Source organism: Melanostigma gelatinosum, assembly GCF_949748355.1.
Source record: "Melanostigma gelatinosum genome assembly, chromosome: 18".
NCBI classification, from domain to species: domain Eukaryota; kingdom Metazoa; phylum Chordata; class Actinopteri; order Perciformes; family Zoarcidae; genus Melanostigma; species Melanostigma gelatinosum.
The window spans coordinates 3,662,939-3,682,246 of record NC_136651.1 but is presented as its reverse complement, the minus strand read 5'-3'; the positions used below and the strand labels follow the sequence as shown (position 1 = coordinate 3,682,246).

Genomic DNA, 19,308 nt, shown 5'->3' with positions numbered 1-19,308 from the left:
GTGAATAAATATCTTGCAACTGAACTGTCACACTCACGCTTGGATTTGTTCTTTTCTGTCATTACATGAAAGAAGTGTGACGTCCTTTGTGTTAAATACTATCTTTAAATAACAGGTGAGGATCAGTTTGAGTCCAAGATCTACCCGTCATCCAATAAAATCAATTGAGCAGGCTCACACTTTAAAGGGGAACGCCACCAATTCCTACTTCTGAGGAAATACCCCTGATGACGTCATGGTGATGTCATGCTACCTCATCTTGGGCTTGGGGGCTGATCGTTTAGAACAGAAAACCTGTGTGACAAACTTTGGGTGGAGATTTTCACAGATGACGTATTTTGCGAGTCAAGAAGGGTTTTAAAAGGTGCTAAATTCCAAATCCAGAGCATTGATAGCGCAGCAAACTATTATTTGTAATGTAAAGATATGAGTGTTGCTACCTGAGCAGAGAACGAAGTCACTCTCTTCCTCTGTGTATGTTGTAATCCAAGCTTCTCTGCGCTTTGTCGACAGCTTGGCAGGCCAAGCATGCATTTTAGAGCGTGTTAGTCACACAATATCCCGACTATGATCCCGACCCACAAAACTGAGCCTTTTTTCAACTGTATGTCATGTATCTCACTTTTTAAGCAGCCATTTCCCACAAGTCACAGGTGGAGGAAAGAGAGATGGGCCCATGCTGCTGAAGCATCTTCAACCCGCTTTTCCCATATCTTATTTGAGGAACATATGCTGAGTGCAGTCCACAGAGGTTCCATGAAACAACACAATATAAAGTCTTTACAATAAAATGAGGATTGTCATAAAATAATTCCATGTGTATGTCATTTTTAATGACAAAACCCACCATGGACACCATGATGATCAAAGATTCCAGAGATTTTATGCACATTTACATCATTATTTTCAGAAGAAAGTGATTTATATTATTCACAATTAATTAAAAAATGTACAGTGTTATCCCCTCAGGTTGCAAAAAGAGTGAAATGTCAAAGTTATGTGCAGAATTCCACTGTTGGTCCATTCATATCTAAAATGTGAAAAAAAAGAAGAGACATCATTTTCCTAGCACTCATTGCTCGCGTAAGGGCAGACCACACACACTTGCGCGATGTCATCGTATTCGTACGTCCTCTTCAGAAATGTGTCCGTGAGTCTCAATCCGGAGATACTCTGAAACAAGGACGTGAGGAATATTCGTGAGCAAGAACAGCGCGAGGATATCAATCAACAGCTTTTTAATGTTTCTTCTAAAAGTGTAAATCATTACCTGCAGACCCTGGACGGACGAGAGGAGCATGAGGGGCAGAGAGAGGAAGGCACCTGGACTCAGCTTCCCCAGCTGACGCCCTGACACACCGCACCAGTGGATGGACCTGGTGTTACACATCTCCAGCACCAGGTCCATGGTTCTTTCGCTACAACAACAAAAAAGGTGTTTACCGTTGCTGGCTCATGCCTGTAATTCAGCGATGTAATCATAAGTTGGACTGGGGAGTTTTTTTACCTGCAGTTGGTGATTTTACAGATAATGTCAAAAGGTTCTTCAAGGCTGACCGTGTCAGGAATCATCTCCAAAGACAGCCTGATGTCTCCATACCCTGGAGCCTGGAAGATACAAAATGAAAATCAGGGGGAGGAAACAGATTATTTTAGCTTGTCAGTGTCGCACACATTAAGAGAAGCATCCTCATACCATTCTTTGCAGCTGACTGGTCTGCAGCCTCCCTCTCTCCCCGAGATTGGTCTTCCATACGATGTCGAGCTTCCCTATCACCGTCACACCCTTGATGACGCCGGCCTTCTCCGCGTACTCCGGCTTTGGCTTGAGGCAGTACAGGTACTGCCGCGTGTCCATGGGCTGCAGGTAGGACATTTTGCCAAATGTGGACTCTCTATGGCAGTGAAAAAAGTTACGAATGAGAAGAAAAAAAAAGCTGACGGCAAAACACGTCAACGAGGAACTAAAAGTGCTTTTACCCGTCGTCGCCGCTCGTGACCGTGTTGAGCTCTGTGACGTTATACATCATGGAGGGCTCCAGAGAGACCTTCTCCATGAACATCGGTGAGGTGGTGATGTTCTGGATCTGAGCCTCCAGGAACACTTCATCCGTCTGGATGCGGAGAAGCCGGAGGTCACCAAGTAATATCTTTTGCTCACAATTCTAGCGCAGTCACATAACCTCCAAGGCGAACTGAGCAACACATCAGCTTCACCACTCGGTATTAGGAAGGGTTGGGCCTTAAAGGGGAGGTTCAACCTTTATTCTACTCGGTGTGAGAGTCATGTAACGGATCACACGTGTCAAATAAGACTCAGAAGACAAACGTGAATAACATGCAAACATTACGTCACATCAGTTGGATTCTATGAAGTTTGCTCAGTGTACCTTCGAGGACATAGTTAGTGCAGGTGCTGACCAGCGGAGTGTACAGTAGGGGTTGCACACGGACCGATCCACAGTTCCTTCAAAGTGATCTCTCAAACATCAACTAGTTGTGTTTTTATTTATTTCGTCTGCATCAAAGCCTTTTAGAGGAATAACTATATATTTATATATGTATAAATATATTTACTTGGATAGTTCAAACAATAGCTAGGACTGCAGGCAACTAGTTGATGCTCTAGAAAAGTAACTCTCAGTGGTCGCCACACAGCTGGAGTGCAACCTCTACTATACAGTAAGAAACAATGAGAGAGAAGCAGAGATTAGTCCATGCCTTGCAATTCACAACATCAGAACTGACCGTGAACCGTTACTGTTAAATCACAGAGCTTAGCATCTTTGTTCCATGCAAAGCCATTCCAACCAACACCCTGAAAACCACACATTTTACTACGTATCATCAAATATATTTCACCCAATGGTACACGGTTGGAACCAAGACGTAATCTGGGTTTTATAATCACTGACAATAAGAACTGCATTGGCCTGCTGCGTTGCTCCTTCAACCCAGGAATACTAAAAGTTAAAGAAATGAGATTCAAATCTGTGCACATTAATTCATGTCTGTTACATCTGAGAATAATCACAGTGCATATACTCATCATTTGATGATGAACTGCATAATCAATGCAACTCCCACCCACCACAATCTAACACCACAAACTTCAATTAAAAAGTCCAAGCCCTGTGTAGTGTTTGCAAGAAAGCATGAGCGTCCAAAGAAAGGGCAAAAGAAGAACAATGGAAGGTTCATGTCGAGGTGGCAAATAAATCAACGTCAGAACGTCACTCGTTTATCTTTGACAATCTAGATTTCCATGATTGGTATACTCCTTTCCATTCTTCTACTTTGCACCTGTCTATTGGCCCCAGAAACACAGTCTGCTGCACCAAAGAGGATGAAGAGAAGCGAACGTTCAGCAATGAGAACAGAGGGAACAATTACCACAGAACTGAGGTCACTCTAATGGAGAAAATAAAATACAAGACAGAATGAACAAATGAAGTTACATGCCAAAGATGATGATCGTGAATATTTGCACACGGCTAATATAAAAAGCTACTGGTAAAATGAGGAAAAAAAAGGAAAAAGCTTGTTGCCTCTGTGAGGAAAACGCTTGATCTCCAACTCTTGAAACAGTAAAGATGAACAATATGTTGTTTTTTCTGTTAAGTTGACATTACTGGAGGTACAAGGGTTTTCCAGGAGACCATTCTTATACTAACTGCCCCTATTAGCATATGGAAACGCTCCGAACTGTGAAATGAAATATGATATGAAGCATGTTGTACGCTACAGTAACTTGCATGTCATACAATACAGTGGTGATGGTATTCGAGCGATGCAGACTCACCTCTGCATTGTAGAACTTTGTCTTCACATCCAGCGGCTTCAAAACCTGATTGAGAATAGATTGCAAAATGAACGCCGTTGTTTTCTCACACTGTACCTCCATTCGGCAGAACAAATGTATTTATTTCACTGCGAAAACGACAAAGAAATTGTAATCTGAGGGTAAAACGTTGCAAATGTTGCTAAAGGGAAGGGAAGAGGGTTACTGTTGGTTCCCGAACTGAGAGCCGAAGACTGCAACGCTCTGGATCCACAGCTGGGATGGTAATTGCGTTGGCCGTGTTGTGGACCTGTGACATTTCTCAGGTCTCCTCCAAGCTCTCACAGGGGCTGACCACTGTCATCTAATGAGAAAACGCTCAAAATATGACTCACCTGGAATTTGAAGAACTTCCGAAAATAGAGCTTCTCCCCGTACTGAGTGGTGTAACTGACTGCACACACTAAGCTGGACATCGGAAAGAAAGAAACGTTCAGAATAAACACATTAAATCGTTTTTAATCTGTGTGGAGATTGCTTCCCTGCGTTGGTCAGTTGGGACAGTTTCCCGGCACAGTAACAAAAGAAGGGAGTGTAAATACTGTGGGGGAACAACGCTCACATGTGCGTTCCAATTTCTTTGACTTCGTGGTGGATAACGTCATCGATGCAGGATTCAGATTTGAGTTCTGCTACTGCAGAGTTTGACGCCGAGAGGTTGAGCCTCTGTGAGCTGGTCTGTAGATCGGCCTGCACACACGAGAGGAGAGTTGTGGGTAAAACAGTAGAGCAAAGGGTGTAAGGAGTGTTGGAGAGGTCTTCTCTTACAGCACCTTCACAAGAACGTCCTTCACCACCTGGTTGCTGTCGTTGTGCACACTAATGTAACTGGAGAAGGTCTCACCAAGGAAAATATTTCTGTAGGAAAAGTCCAGTCGTTAAACTTTTGAAACAAAAGTTTGCTCCACAAAAAGCACTCTGCGCTCATTGGTCGATTCTCCAACAGCTGATTCGCGTTAATTACCCAAAGTTCTGCGGTAATGTGAGCATCTCTCCCAGCATTAACACCTCTGCTCCTTTGATGGTGGAGGGGTCCTCCCTCATAAGTTGATCAAACAAATCTCCTGTAGAGGGAAAGGAACACAAAGAACAGAGCTGGAGCTCACACAAGACTTCGAACATTGAATAAGCACCTGGAGCAAAGACAGAAGAAATAGAAGCAACAAACCTAATGTGTGCACAGGTGATATCAATGCTCAATGCATATTCATAAACAAGTTGTTGCAAATGTGGAACTAATATCAATGACTTGAATGTGTTGCCATCAGCTGACAGAGTCCCGGTCTGTCTGTGGACTGCGTAGATATATAAGATGTAGACACAGTTGGGAGTTATAGAAGTGTTTGAGTATTCTGTTCACCGCCATTTTTTTCTCGCGAGCCAATCAGAGCTGACCCTTTTTCCGTCAGCGGTCTTAAAGAGACAGGCGCTAAAATGGAGCGTTTCAGACAGACGAACACAGGTATATTCAGACAAACATTATGAGGACCAACAATGTGTTTTCTGAATATTTAAGCATTTTCAATGAGAAAGTATGAACCTGAGAATGACACACTCCCTTTAATGCTGGAACTCGATAGCAATAAGGGAAATGGTTTTATGTATCTAATGTCAAATGGAACTAATTCATCTTCGTGAACTTTAGGATAAGCCGTCAGCTCGCTGCTACTCTTGTAAAAATAGTGATCCTTCTGAGAAGTGTCATTGTGATTCATGGTTTGTTAGGAGTTCAGTTACCAGCGCAGCGTTCACATTTCTCTGTCATGTAATTCACCAGAGAGGGAAACACTGAACTACTCAGCAGGAGAAGGTTCTGAGAGCGTACAAATATAATACAGATGTGCACTGGAGCTAAAGAAAATGCTAAAAGAGTAGGCTAAATACAGTTCAAAATGTATATGAAATCAGCTATTTACATCACATTTTGTCTGTTCACCTTTCAGTGATAGAGTACATGTTTTAAAATCAAAAGTAGAACTTTCTAGAACTTTGTCAATAAATAAATTACAAATTTAGGAAAATTCTCAAAAATGTGACAATGCTACATTAAAGGCAACCAAAGCTAGTATCATTACATCATTAATTATTATATCTCATTATTGCAGTATTAGATTTAAAGCATGAACGCACTTTTTTGTTAATTTCCTGTATACGTGTTAGTTTTACGACATGAAGATCTACGCCATTGTTCCCTCAAGTAAATATTTCAAACATGGAAGCCTCTGTTGTCTATTGGTTGAAAGCTTCATTTGGAGAACAGGAAAAGCAGAAGCAAAGCTCTCAGAGACACTAAAAAAAGAACTTAGACATCCATTCAAGCCTGGTGCCAGTTATGAAATGTTGACATTAACTCCTCATTTGTGTTCTGAAGCTTGGCTGCCGGTTTCTAAATCACAGTCGTGGATTTAATTCACTGGAATAGAATGCGAGTGTTGAGCTCGAGAAGTCTGGCAAAAGCCTCTTGGATTATTTTTGAACTACTTTGTTGTTGTACAATACGTGCACGTAAAAACTCTTGTATTTGGAAGCTTCCAAAATAGATTTCTTTGTTTCTGTCATGCTAAGACTGTGACTGAATCTCTACACTCCACAGAACAAAGACACTACAAAGACAGGATTCTTATGACTGCTGTGATCACCACAAGTTGAAAAGTCTGCAAATCCACAGAAATACAAAGTCAATTGATCCACAGCCATACAATATTCTTTTAAAAGTACAATGTCATTGAATAATACAGAAAAAGGAGACACTAAATGCCTCCTTGTTGTCCGTACGTGGTGGAAACCCTACAAACAGCAGTAACTATGTTCAGGCTTACCTGGCAGATCTCCATCTTCACATGTCACTGGCAGGTTTGTGAAGAGTGTCGGTTTTGTTAACCGCATCACTGCAAGGGTAAAGTGACAGCGGTCAGTGACTGGACACACAAGTTGGTTAGTAATTGCGGTGAGCATATCCTAGAGCCAGTAATGTCAGTACTAGGTAGTGTCAAGAAGGGTTGAGCCCACAGAGCTGCCTCGAAAACATGCATACACGATCAGGGGAAGGTCAGGATATAAAAAGCATATAATCAGAAATCAATAGTTAAAGTGTAATCTAAAGATAAAGTGTATGATCGTTACATAACAAATGTTTAATACATAGAGTGATTTAACAAATGTAAACCTGATAATAATAATATGTGTATCTGAGTATAGTGCAGTCTGAGTGTAGAAAGTACGGAGAAAGAGGAAGTAAGCAGGGTGTTGGCTTCAAGGGATGGGGAAATAATGATGGTTGAGAAGAAAAGACACAAGGCACAATAATGATGAAGGATGAGATCAATAATCATTTTATAAGCAAATGTGTACTAACCAAACCGATTTAACAAATGTAAAAACTGATTAACAAATGTCTTGTGTAAACGGAGCTGCGATAAAAGTGCTAGTCAGGATGACTTGCAGAAAATAGGGACAGACTGTCGCAAGAGATGAGTCATAGAGGCATGATACAGGATGAAGCCTGGACATGTCCGGACATGTTCGAACCCAACATCCTTTCCAGAGGGTGGGGGGGATGAGAGCATGTATTGAGCAGGAGGGGGGCTAACAGCCCAAATGATGAATAAAAGAAGTGGTTTGCTTGCTGCAAGCTGGGATTTCAACACGCGTGCTGTCCAAATGCACCAGATGAGAAGATACTGAAGCCTGCAGCTGATGTATTGAGGGCTTCGTCTCTGTTCACGGAAAAGAGACCTCTGTTCGTGGACAAGAAGATTTAAAGACGGAGGTTTTCCTCTCCCCACTGCTCGACTCTTAAACATCTGGACAACAGAGAAGATGCAGCAGCCCGAGAAAGACTTTGTACTGAGTTTTGTGGACTGTTGGCCGAACTCCGTTGCAGAGCAGGAGGACCGAGGGTCTGGCCAGACCTTCGCTCCTAACAACTCCAAAAGAACCTTTTTCATCGCACCATTGAACATCCAGCTCCAACCGAGCCGTCTCGGCAACTAAAACTAATGAGTATAATCAGAGAAGAAAATTAAATTAACGAATCAAGTGTAGTGACATTTTATGTGAGCTGTAGCTTTAACCCTTGCAAACTAACCAAATATAACCTGCAATAAATATCTAATCTGCATTTAAAGTAAATTTCTCAAGTGCATTAATTTGCTCAAGTAGTAAAAAGTTCCTCGTGGCAGTAAAAAGTTAAAGCCATTGTATGTCTAACAACTGAGTTCTGAAAGGTTATCCTAGAGACTGAATCCACTTAACAATCCCTTACGGTTTTAGCAAGAATTAATCCTAGCCGTTAAAACCTAACCTGGCATTTACCAAGAGCACGGATCCATAAGAGGGAAGCTGCCATAACCGACGCGACTGGTAGGAGCGCCCGGGGTCAGGGTGGCCCCTCGACCGAGTGCACTCAGACCGGAGGAAGCAGGGTAGACGTCGGGAGTAACGGCAGTTAGAAGAGCCAGGCGAGTTCCCTCGCAAGAACACCAGCTCGAGAATCTTTTAATAGAGAGCTGAGTCAGTAATTAGCCCCGTATCGGGCCAGAAGTACCCAGGATCTAACATGTGGCGCCCAACGTGGGGCTCGACGGAAAAGGAGTACGTTGAGTCCAAAAGAAGAACCCCGGCAGCCAAGAGAGGCTGTCGTTCGTGTACGAAAAGACCTGAGGTGAGGCGTTGGGGTAGAAAGTAAAGCTGCCCAAGCCACGAAGAAGTCCGATGGCGAGACATCCACGCATCGAAGCTGTGTGTGGTATTTACAAGCCAGCACAGGAGAAGCCGCAGGCGACGGGGAGCATCGACCAGACTCGCCCGACCTGTAGAGGGGCCAGAGCCTGATCCCATCCCTTCCTCAACGCGCGACGAGAGGCTTTGGGAGGAAGGCGACTCGAGACAACAAAGACAAAGACAAAGTCCAAGATGCAAGTGCAGCAGAACGGACCAGATGTTCCAGGGACCGGCCGGCAGACGGAGGCGACCCAGCGGGACGAGCCAGCGGCCCAGATGAAGGAATCGCCACCGGACGGCAGAGAGGACCCGATGGCGACGAAGGCAGCCCGCAGATGACGACGACTCAGCAGGACGTGCCAGCGACATCGACCCAGGACCCGGCAGCAGACGGCAGCGCGGACCAGGAGGAGGACGGCGCTGGAGCTCGAAGTGGTGCACCAGAGGGCCCACACGCGAGAAGAAATTCACTGGCAAGGAAACGAAGAAGTGGATCGTTTCGTCCAGATGACACAAATTGTCTTTGTTGGGATCGAGAAGTGGGAAGAATTGCCCAAAGGAAGGGTAGTCCCAGAAGAGAGCGTGGAGGAGGTGGTGCAGGCAGTGCATGGCGCACTAGGATTTGCAGGCACCGTTCCAACGCAAAGGGAACTGGAAAAGCAGCGACTCTGGATTCCTGAAAAAGAAGTCCGCAGAATCCTAAAAAAACTGTGAGTTGTGTGGTCGATACAACGCAGGAAGGAGAGGACAAAGGGAGGGGAGGACTCACCATTAAGAAAAGAGGAATCCAAGGAGTGGGGCAGCTGAAGCCGGTTCCGCATTAGGAGAAAACCAGGAACTCAAGAATGGCCACCAACATACAAGATTTACCACCCTACGTCAGAGTGGCCAATGTCAAAGGGGTGGTTAACATGAGAAGGAGTACTACGGGGCTCTGGGCAGGAAGAGCCCTGAGGAAGTTGGGTTATGCAAGAAGTGATTTCTCTCCGGAGAAAAAAGAAGTGTTGCAATGGAGAGAAATTAAGAATGACTGTGTGGTCTGCCTGCTGCCGACCACCCTAGCCGTTGCATGGCAGGGACCCGGAGACCAGAAACCACTCCGGGTCACAGGAAAAAGAAAAGAGTTTAACCGCATGCGCCATAAACCGGTGAAGGTTATGGATGCATGCATATGCGGTACATGCCGTGTGGAGAAGTTAACAAGGTTAACCTTCATCACCTAGTGGTGATCGACAGCTGGGAGCAGGCATCAGGACCGTCTTCACCAGAGGACGACGTGCTCGTCATCACTGCCCTGGCCGACGAAACCTTCCTGTGAGATTCCTACTAGCTAAGGCGAGGCAGCCTGTGACCTCAAGAAGGGGATGTCAAGAAGGGTTGAGCCCACAGAGCTGCCTCGAAAACATGCATACACGATCAGGGGAAGGTCAGGATATAAAAAGCATATAATCAGAAATCAATAGTTAAAGTGTAATCTAAAGATAAAGTGTATGATCGTTACATAACAAATGTTTAATACATAGAGTGATTTAACAAATGTAAACCTGATAATAATAATATGTGTATCTGAGTATAGTGCAGTCTGAGTGTAGAAAGTACGGAGAAAGAGGAAGTAAGCAGGGTGTTGGCTTCAAGGGATGGGGAAATAATGATGGTTGAGAAGAAAAGACACAAGGCACAATAATGATGAAGGATGAGATCAATAATCATTTTATAAGCAAATGTGTACTAACCAAACCGATTTAACAAATGTAAAAACTGATTAACAAATGTCTTGTGTAAACGGAGCTGCGATAAAAGTGCTAGTCAGGATGACTTGCAGAAAATAGGGACAGACTGTCGCAAGAGATGAGTCATAGAGGCATGATACAGGATGAAGCCTGGACATGTCCGGACATGTTCGAACCCAACATCCTTTCCAGAGGGTGGGGGGGATGAGAGCATGTATTGAGCAGGAGGGGGGCTAACAGCCCAAATGATGAATAAAAGAAGTGGTTTGCTTGCTGCAAGCTGGGATTTCAACACGCGTGCTGTCCAAATGCACCAGATGAGAAGATACTGAAGCCTGCAGCTGATGTATTGAGGGCTTCGTCTCTGTTCACGGAAAAGAGACCTCTGTTCGTGGACAAGAAGATTTAAAGACGGAGGTTTTCCTCTCCCCACTGCTCGACTCTTAAACATCTGGACAACAGAGAAGATGCAGCAGCCCGAGAAAGACTTTGTACTGAGTTTTGTGGACTGTTGGCCGAACTCCGTTGCAGAGCAGGAGGACCGAGGGTCTGGCCAGACCTTCGCTCCTAACAACTCCAAAAGAACCTTTTTCATCGCACCATTGAACATCCAGCTCCAACCGAGCCGTCTCGGCAACTAAAACTAATGAGTATAATCAGAGAAGAAAATTAAATTAACGAATCAAGTGTAGTGACATTTTATGTGAGCTGTAGCTTTAACCCTTGCAAACTAACCAAATATAACCTGCAATAAATATCTAATCTGCATTTAAAGTAAATTTCTCAAGTGCATTAATTTGCTCAAGTAGTAAAAAGTTCCTCGTGGCAGTAAAAAGTTAAAGCCATTGTATGTCTAACAACTGAGTTCTGAAAGGTTATCCTAGAGACTGAATCCACTTAACAATCCCTTACGGTTTTAGCAAGAATTAATCCTAGCCGTTAAAACCTAACCTGGCATTTACCAAGAGCACGGATCCATAAGAGGGAAGCTGCCATAACCGACGCGACTGGTAGGAGCGCCCGGGGTCAGGGTGGCCCCTCGACCGAGTGCACTCAGACCGGAGGAAGCAGGGTAGACGTCGGGAGTAACGGCAGTTAGAAGAGCCAGGCGAGTTCCCTCGCAAGAACACCAGCTCGAGAATCTTTTAATAGAGAGCTGAGTCAGTAATTAGCCCCGTATCGGGCCAGAAGTACCCAGGATCTAACAGTAGCAATCAGCCTGTCATGTGCAGAGAGGCAGGTTTTATTCTCTTGTAGAATTTTGCTGTAATGCAGAAATAGCCTTTGTTGTATTGCAATACATCTGTCTATATGTCTCTGACAGGATGGATGGTTAGCCTGACTGATTAGGCATTTGATATGAACTCAGCAGGGACCATCACCACAATCATACAGGAACATTTTAGCAGATGTCAGCTTTCAACAAAAATGTAACAACATCCATATTCTCAAAGCAACATCTGGGGCTTTTAGTTATTTTATCTTAAAAATGCACACTATATGTACAACCTTTTATGGCTACACATTGATCAGAAACACGGATTTTATTGGCTCAGTAGCTGACTGACACATAATTTGAGTCAGCTGCTGTGGAGCATCTTTACTAACAGCAATAGCTAGCTGGTTATATGGTATACTTCTTGCTGTATTATTGCTTACCAGCGTCATTTAAGCTCAGCTTTGAGGTAAAAAATTAACAAGAAAAGTATTCTTTAAAGCTAAACCTGTCACAAAAATATTCTTGGTTTTATAGTGTAGAATGTAAGAGTTTAATAGCGTCTTAGCTAGCGCTATTAGCAGCTAAAATACACAACAAATGACAACAGTGCACTGAAAGAAGTCTGTTTCACCCCTAAACTATCGTCTGGAATCAGATCATTACGTCTATTTGCAAGGACATTAACTACCTTTTAATGCAAGTAGGTGTTCCTGTTTCGCTTGATTTACTTCCATTTTGACAGGGAAATTGTCTTTTCGGGGTAATGTTAGCTACTATGCTAGCTGGTTGGAGTGACAGGCTAGTTTGTGTCTTTCTCCTTCGTCTGTTAATATGGGACGCTCTTACGAGACTCTGCTGCCGCTCACAGCCAGGGGTGGGTACTACCAGAGCCGTATAAAGAGAGGCTACGGTAGAAAAGACAAAAATAAGTACCTCCTCACGTCTTTTCCTAACCACATTTCCTTGACCTCCATGAGCCCCCATTGCTGTAAAAGAAAAGGGAATTCATTGGAATGAGCAGAGATGACGTGACTCTCATTAAATGGCTCTGGTGTGCAGTAATCATGGCTGTAATAGCCACACCTTGCATTCATTTCACAGGAAACGTCTGAATACTGTATTATATTGTGAAATATCACAGTTAATTGTGAACATGTTAGTATGCTAAGGTTTGCATTTCACTATGAAAAAAGAAGATGGACAAGTGCAGCCTCTACAGGTCAGCATTCACTCCTGGATGTTTCACATATATCTGACCTGTTGAACAGCTGGTCACTTCAGACAGGCCACATATTTCTGGCTGGATACCGCACACGAAACGGCACACCTTTCTGGTAGAGGGCTCCCTTAACAGAGTGGCATGCAGCCCATCTTCTGACGAGAGAGGGTAGACATATCAGAACACGTCCCTGGTACTTCTTTTGGTGTGATCTGGAGCCCCCATGCCTCCATGTTAATGCACTAAGTGTTGGAGGGGATGCTGTGAAAGTAATACTTTTAGTCAATGTTGATATGTTTTATATATTTATTGGTAATACTAGGACTTATGGTGGTTGCATAAAATATTCCCATGCATCCACGACTGGATATAAATAACATGGAAAATTTAAATCACAGGGCATGTAGAGAAACAAAATATTATAACTTATATTAATAGTCTCACTTCTTTCATTGTTTGTGCACGCATTGTAGAGGGTCAATATTGCTGAACTTTGTAAATGTAATCTTATATTCTGTTTTTAGGTTAACTTAACATCTGCCATCTGCCTTGGGACTACAGATGAAAAATAGCCTCTTGGTTAACTCTGGCGCATTTACAGCAACGTTTTTATTAATGTGCACTGTCCCTTATCAAATAAAACAATACATAAAATATAAATGGCAGTTAAGTCTGATTATTAGACGAATAAAAAGGTCAGACACTAAAAAAAAATTTGATATGTATCATATATATTGTACTCAGCAAAGTCAGCAGATTCCCCAGCTGCATTATTGTTTTTTTTCCTGTACAATATCGTATTAAATCTATCTTTAACTGAAATTGTAGTGCTGATCATTTCCATCCACTAGGTGGCAGCACACTACAGAGACGCGTCTGATCTGCCCTGAACGTCAAAAAGAAGAAGTTTGCATTACGTTCAGTACGCTGCTGCCTCTCAGCGTACAGAACAGTTCACAGTGGACTAGCTTGTCCATAACATTCATGTTTTTTTCTTTAACTAACGTAAATGCTGTTAGTCGGTTCCGCCACAGTAATAGTTATTTCGGATTCGTCTCAAGGACCGCGTACGGGAGCCAGAAAAGAACCGAGGACTTGCGAGACTTGAGAGTTTTTAGTAAACAATCCCTTCGGTCTGCCTGCTAGCTATTTGCCAAGAGAGTGGGTTTTTTTTCCACAGTCCAAGAAGGAAACATGAGTTTTCTTTTGTGAGTAATATTTCTGTCACGGGTGCTTATTTTTGCCTTGCCGTGTAGCTTTGTATTTGGGGAAATATGAATGGGGTTAGCGTTACACAGCCAGCTAGCTAGCTAGCGATAGCAATGATACGGGCTACGACTACTTGCTGGACTAACCTCCTGGTGTGATTCTCTAGATTTTAATGATAATTAACGTCGCAATCGATTGTAGATTATTTGTACAGGTATTATGTTCTGCCATGAAACTCTAAGCTACAATATACTGACCCGCTGAGCTAATTTTTAACATAGAGGGGTTCTCATTCCCAGCTGGCCTGAATATTTGCTGGTGTGAACACTTTGTTAAAAACGAGCTAATCCAGCTCCGATGTGACAGGACACTAATCAGTCTCTGGCCCATTTGTTTGAGGGAACAAGAATATGTTGTTGATATTTAGCTAGCTACTCAAAAAGCCCTTGTGTGGATGAAATCAGAGGTAACATTAAAATGCCCTCTGGTGAGGGTGTGAGTGTTTTTAGGTAAAGGGAAGAAGATGAGTTTAGGTTTAACCACTGCTCTGTAACACAAAATAACTATTTTCCTTACCCCATTGAAATATAATTAATTTCATATTTTAATACAATTATGTAGGGTATTGATTTTGATACAGATTGGTTTGAATAGCTGTTAATGCTTTAATTAAAGGAGAATCAGTTTTAGGGTGCAACCTTCCATGTTGTGATGACTCAAATTCTTGTTTAATGGGCCAGTGAGGAGGGTTGAACACACTACCTCCCCAAATGGCCTCATTACACACACAGAGAGAGACGCACTGTTGTGGTCCACCGCTCTGATTCTGGCAAACACATCAAGTCAACAACAGCTCAACTCTTTTATTTTCTTTTCTAAGAAGATCAAAACTTTTTGTCAGTAAAAAGTCCCTCACTTAGAGGCGCTGTGATTGCATGATTTGTCATCATATCTGACTACCTCCCTGTTTGTCACACTGTTTGTTCTTCCTCTTTTGAAATGTGACTCGCAGTGGAAACCGTTCATCCAAGACGTTCAAGCCCAAGAAGAATATCCCGGAGGGTTCTCACCAGTACGAGCTGTTGAAACATGCAGAGGCTACACTGGGAAGTGGAAACCTGCGCATGGCAGTCATGTTGCCCGAGGGTGAAGACTTAAATGAGTGGGTCGCAGTCAACAGTAAGCGCCAGTTTCACCTTTTTTCCCCTCTCGCTTCCTTAAAACACCTTTTTAAATTCAGCTTCCTGGCAGGACAGCACCGTCGCACGCCTTTTTATCTCTTTATCTGGCACTCTCATTGTTTTTTTTTATTTGCATGCTTCTCAAGTAGTCGTGTTCCTGAACTCGCAATTAGTCCACATCAAGAATCAGTTTGAGAGTGAGCTATCAGGGTGTAAGATCTGGGCATTCCCCCGGAAGGCCGTGTGCATTCATGCTGGAAGAACCACTGTGAATGTTAAACAGACTTGATTGTCTGTGCTGTGAGAGCCTTGTTTACATTCCTCTGAATTGAGACAAATTGCTGGTCAGCAGCAGCAGCTTAACTTCCTGTCGTGTCAAAGTGCCTTTAGTGTTTGAGATGTTCAGAGTCTCGGCGTGTTAACGGATGAATTGTCCTTTTATTTAAAGTACTTTTCCTGCAGTATAACGTAAAGTGATCAGGATTTCTGATCAAGTGTTTACATTACTTTAATGCAGATCACAAAACAAGAGAGTGACTGCGCCGATAAACTAGTTTGTGCTGTCATTCAAAGTGTGTTGAAGTTATTTGCGTTTGATTTAGATTTATTGAATTTGATGCATTTCGGATCCATTTGTAGCACAAGAAAACGGTGATTGTGATTGTATTCCTTCTCTATTTTTACACAGTGTTAACAGTGAATCTTGTGTAGCAGCGAGTTCACACATTTTACAGCTGTGTTAAGTGTGCCGGTGAGATGGCTCGGCTACATCATTGCAATACTAGTGTTGTAGTTTCATAAGAGGTTCGTGGAAATGAATGGCTGTTGGATGTTTTAACTTGCACAATAAAGGGAAGTCAGAATAAAATTGCTGTTTATATGACTTTCCTGATGCTCTCTGTTCACAAGAAGCAGTTCACTTCATGCGTTTAAGCATCCTTTTTTTGGGGCATTTTACTTGTAATGGATAGTGACAGTAGAGGAAGAGAGGCGGTTATGATATGCAGTAACGGTCTCCTAGTTTATTCTGTGTCACCAAAGCATCTCTGATGTGCTGCAGCTGTCTCTTTGCATCTATGTCGTCGACGGCCACGGGAAGTCTGCCATGGTGACGATGACGTTGGCACCTGTCATGGCAAAGTGAACGTGTTGATCAGTTGATAGCATGGCCAAAGCGGCGGACCTGTTTTTATGTTATTCCCAGTGGTTGTGTGTCATGATTCATCCGAAGTGTTACTTTAAAACTGTAAAATGCACAAACAATAAAGTGTTGAAATGGTAGATACGCCGGGTATTGCATTGAAATATGTATCTAATGCTGGTCTGCCTCCCTGGTTACATCTAACTTCAACTACTTCAGTGGCAGAAACAGTATGAAGAGCTTTCAGCTTTTTACCAGAACAATGCTGAACGTACTGAAATCTTCAGTGTCAATAACGTAACACTTTGGACAAAAATGTCTCAATTGGAGACTGAGTAAACAGGACTTCACACATCAGCTGTTCAATATGTACTTTTATTTCTGGGAGATTAGCAAATGGAGCACAAACGCTGCCAACACTCTAAATGGATCTCTCAGACTGATGGAAAGCCAAAGTTGGCGCTGTGCCGCTGGGAATGAGCGATAACACCATTTGTTCCTGATAACTGGAGTGTGCACTGGTTTACAGTTTGGACTGGGGAAACTCGACGCCAGCTGTTTGTGCTGGCACACGAGCTATTTGGTCTCGTGTACACGTGATTTGAATATAGTTTCTTTTTTTTTTTTTTTTCAGCTGTGGATTTTTTCAACCAGATCAACATGCTGTATGGCACCATCACAGATTTTTGCACAGAGGAAAGCTGTCCAGTCATGTCTGCCGGTCCTAAGTAAGTTCATCATTTTCCAAGTGTTAGAAAACCAGCCCACAAGCTTTGCACTGCCGAGGCTCAACAGGGTGTGGGGTAGAGGTGTTGTCAAAATAATTGGATCCATTTGGCAGCAAATGTGACGATAATTGTAATGGAAAACACAGCCCACTTGTTATCAGGACCATGTAAAATACCGCCCTCTAGCCTCCTGCTGCCATGATCAGTGGATTCTCAGTGTTTTACATGCTAGTGTCTCGTAGGGAAAACAGCTCACAAGCTTTAGATTGGCTTCTTCAAAGGATCCAGAGGAGAATTATGTGTTTGGTGACTCTGAGCTTTGTTCTACATTACATGACGTCAGTGGAGATGGAATCCACGAATGTTTTCATGATCTGATGTTTGTCGTCCACGTTTCATGTAGGTATGAGTACCATTGGGCGGATGGAACCAACATCAAGAAGCCCATCAAATGCTCCGCTCCCAAGTACATCGATTACCTCATGACCTGGGTGCAGGACCAGCTCGATGATGAGACACTTTTCCCTTCAAAGATCGGTGTGTCCCTTCTCTCCATCCTGTCAAAGCCGTCTGTTCGTTGTGTGTTTGATGTGTTGCTCTCTGGTTTTGTAGGAATAGATTATAGAAAAAGAACAAAGTATTAATAAACTCCCCTTTAAGTAATTAGCTCTTTGTGATCGTACTGTCCTATGTCTTTGGTTGCATGTTTTGTGAATCACAGCTCTTCTCTCTCGCCCCTCAAGGTGTCCCCTTTAAGAGAAACTTTATGTCTGTGGCGAAGACCATTCTGAAGCGCCTGTTCAGGGTCTACGCTCATATCTACCACCAGCACTTTGACTCTGTGATGCAGCTGCAGGAGGAGGCCCACCTCAACACGTCGTTCAAACACTTCATCTTTTTCGTTCAGGTATAGAATCCCTGACATTTCAATGTTGACTTTTACGTATTTGACGCTGTATAATAGCAAAAAAAGTAGCATACAGCGGGTCATGTGATTCATTTTTTTTCTCTTTCAGGAGTTCAACCTCATTGACAGGAAAGAGCTGGTCCCACTTCAGGAGCTCATTGAAAAACTGACAACCAAGGACAGATAAGCGACGATGTAATCCTTGTTTTCTTTGGTCTTCTTATTTTTGCACAGATACCCACCCCGCCCTGGCTGTATGTATGCAGTATCTACTATATTTCCATTCGGGGAAATGTTTTTAAGAAGGCCAGGAAGAAGGAAGGATCTTGATAGGTTTAAGGCACCAGGACTAATGCTATCAGGGATTACACACTCAATTGAACAAACCACAGATTAACATATTGGACAAAATGGTTTAGCTGTCCGGAAAGAGCCCCAGTATTCAGTCACGGCTTACTTTAAGGATAATATTGACATATATGTTCATTAGTTTTTGTATTTCACTGCACAGATTCTTTTCTCTTTCATTTGGACTTCTGAAAACACAAGGCGGTTTCACGCTCTTACAGTCCCATTCCTAAGAAGAGTGTGGAAGCAGAGATGCTGAATCGTAACTTTAGGGCTTTGTTGGTGTTATGGCAAGAAGTGAAGCCAGCCTTTCAGCCCATTCACCACACTAGCTAGTTATTTTATCCATCAGTCTACATAGAAGGGTCTGGGTTACTTTTCACATCTGTAAGAGCCCACATCTGTCAATACAAAATAATCCTAAGTGCCTAGCATGGCTCATAATTGCCCTATATCAACAGTGAGAGCTGTAAGAAGATAAAGGCCATATACCACTGACATCAAATTTTCTGTGATTCTTAATTCCCTCTTATCTGTACTATAACCTGGTTTAAAGATTTATTTTTTCTGTTTTTAAAACCACACTCCTCTCCAACCTTTTCCTTATTTAGTTAGAACGTGTCTTTCTCGAGTGTTCTGTGCAGGTTATGATAAATGAATGTGTTAAAGGACATAGAAGTGAGGCTAGGCTATCGTCGCGTCGTAGCAGGGATTCAAAATCAGCTCAACTTTTAGCATTTTCTAGTGACCTGTTCCCGTGTACCAGTGGTTTCCCTCAAAACTTGAAGTGGAAACACGTTTTTGGGGAAAGTCTTCAAGGGATCTAAAACCTTAAATTGTAAATAAATGTGCTCTAATAGAAGTAGAGACCTGTGTTTAAAGTCAAAACTGCCACAGTTACAAAAACAATAGAAGCGTCTTTTAGAATTTGATTATGCTGCTGCATCCCTCGTTATCTCACTCGCCATAAAGCACTTTGAACCATTTCCCTGACCTCTTTTGCCTGAATGTTTATTCTGCATAGACTGCTTTGTGAGACGCTGTATCATGTGACTGATCATAG

At 42.9% G+C, this 19,308-nt stretch overlaps 2 protein-coding genes across 4 annotated transcripts in view; one reads left to right on the top strand and one right to left on the bottom strand.

Annotated features, from left to right (window-relative positions):
- Nucleotides 1-811: 811 nt before the first annotated feature.
- On the bottom strand, nt 812-12,333 carry trappc13 (trafficking protein particle complex subunit 13). Of its 3 annotated transcripts, none has more exons than XM_079288842.1 (13): nt 12,201-12,333; nt 6,661-6,729; nt 4,806-4,905; nt 4,615-4,699; nt 4,404-4,531; nt 4,177-4,249; nt 3,803-3,847; nt 3,394-3,411; nt 1,981-2,114; nt 1,697-1,895; nt 1,508-1,608; nt 1,271-1,418; nt 812-1,173 (listed from the first exon to the last, which is right to left on the bottom strand). In XM_079288842.1, the coding sequence occupies exons 1-13, from the start codon at nt 12,244-12,246 to the stop codon at nt 1,066-1,068; spliced, it is 1,254 nt and encodes a 417-aa protein (XP_079144968.1). In that variant the 5' UTR covers nt 12,247-12,333; the 3' UTR covers nt 812-1,065. The 3 variants fall into 3 exon arrangements, with proteins under 3 accessions (XP_079144968.1, XP_079144967.1, XP_079144969.1); XM_079288841.1 differs by lacking the exon at nt 3,394-3,411 and adding an exon at nt 2,916-2,963; XM_079288843.1 differs by lacking the exon at nt 3,394-3,411.
- Nucleotides 12,334-13,671: 1,338 nt separating this feature from the next.
- The window catches only part of LOC306792246 (MOB kinase activator 1B), a 6,420-nt gene continuing 783 nt past the window's right edge, over nt 13,672-19,308 (top strand). Inside the window, exons 1-6 of the mRNA XM_079289319.1 lie at nt 13,672-13,939; nt 14,953-15,119; nt 16,897-16,990; nt 17,394-17,527; nt 17,734-17,897; nt 18,007-19,308. The exon at nt 18,007-19,308 is cut by the window's right edge and continues 783 nt beyond it. Of these exons, the coding sequence (XP_079145445.1) occupies nt 13,926-13,939; nt 14,953-15,119; nt 16,897-16,990; nt 17,394-17,527; nt 17,734-17,897; nt 18,007-18,084 (651 nt within the window). The 5' untranslated portion in view covers nt 13,672-13,925 and the 3' untranslated portion in view covers nt 18,085-19,308. The remainder of the gene's footprint in view (nt 13,940-14,952; nt 15,120-16,896; nt 16,991-17,393; nt 17,528-17,733; nt 17,898-18,006) is intronic.

Coding starts and splice junctions, on each gene's coding strand:
- trappc13 (XM_079288841.1), bottom strand. CDS start 12,246: ATGGAAGTAAATCAAGCGAAACAGGAACACCTACTTGCATTAAAAG. Junction 4,906..6,660: donor TGAAGATGGAGATCTGCCAG/GTAAGCCTGAAC, acceptor TTCCCTCTACAG/GAGATTTGTTTGATCAACTT. Junction 1,174..1,270: donor CGTCCGTCCAGGGTCTGCAG/GTAATGATTTAC, acceptor TCCTTGTTTCAG/AGTATCTCCGGATTGAGACT.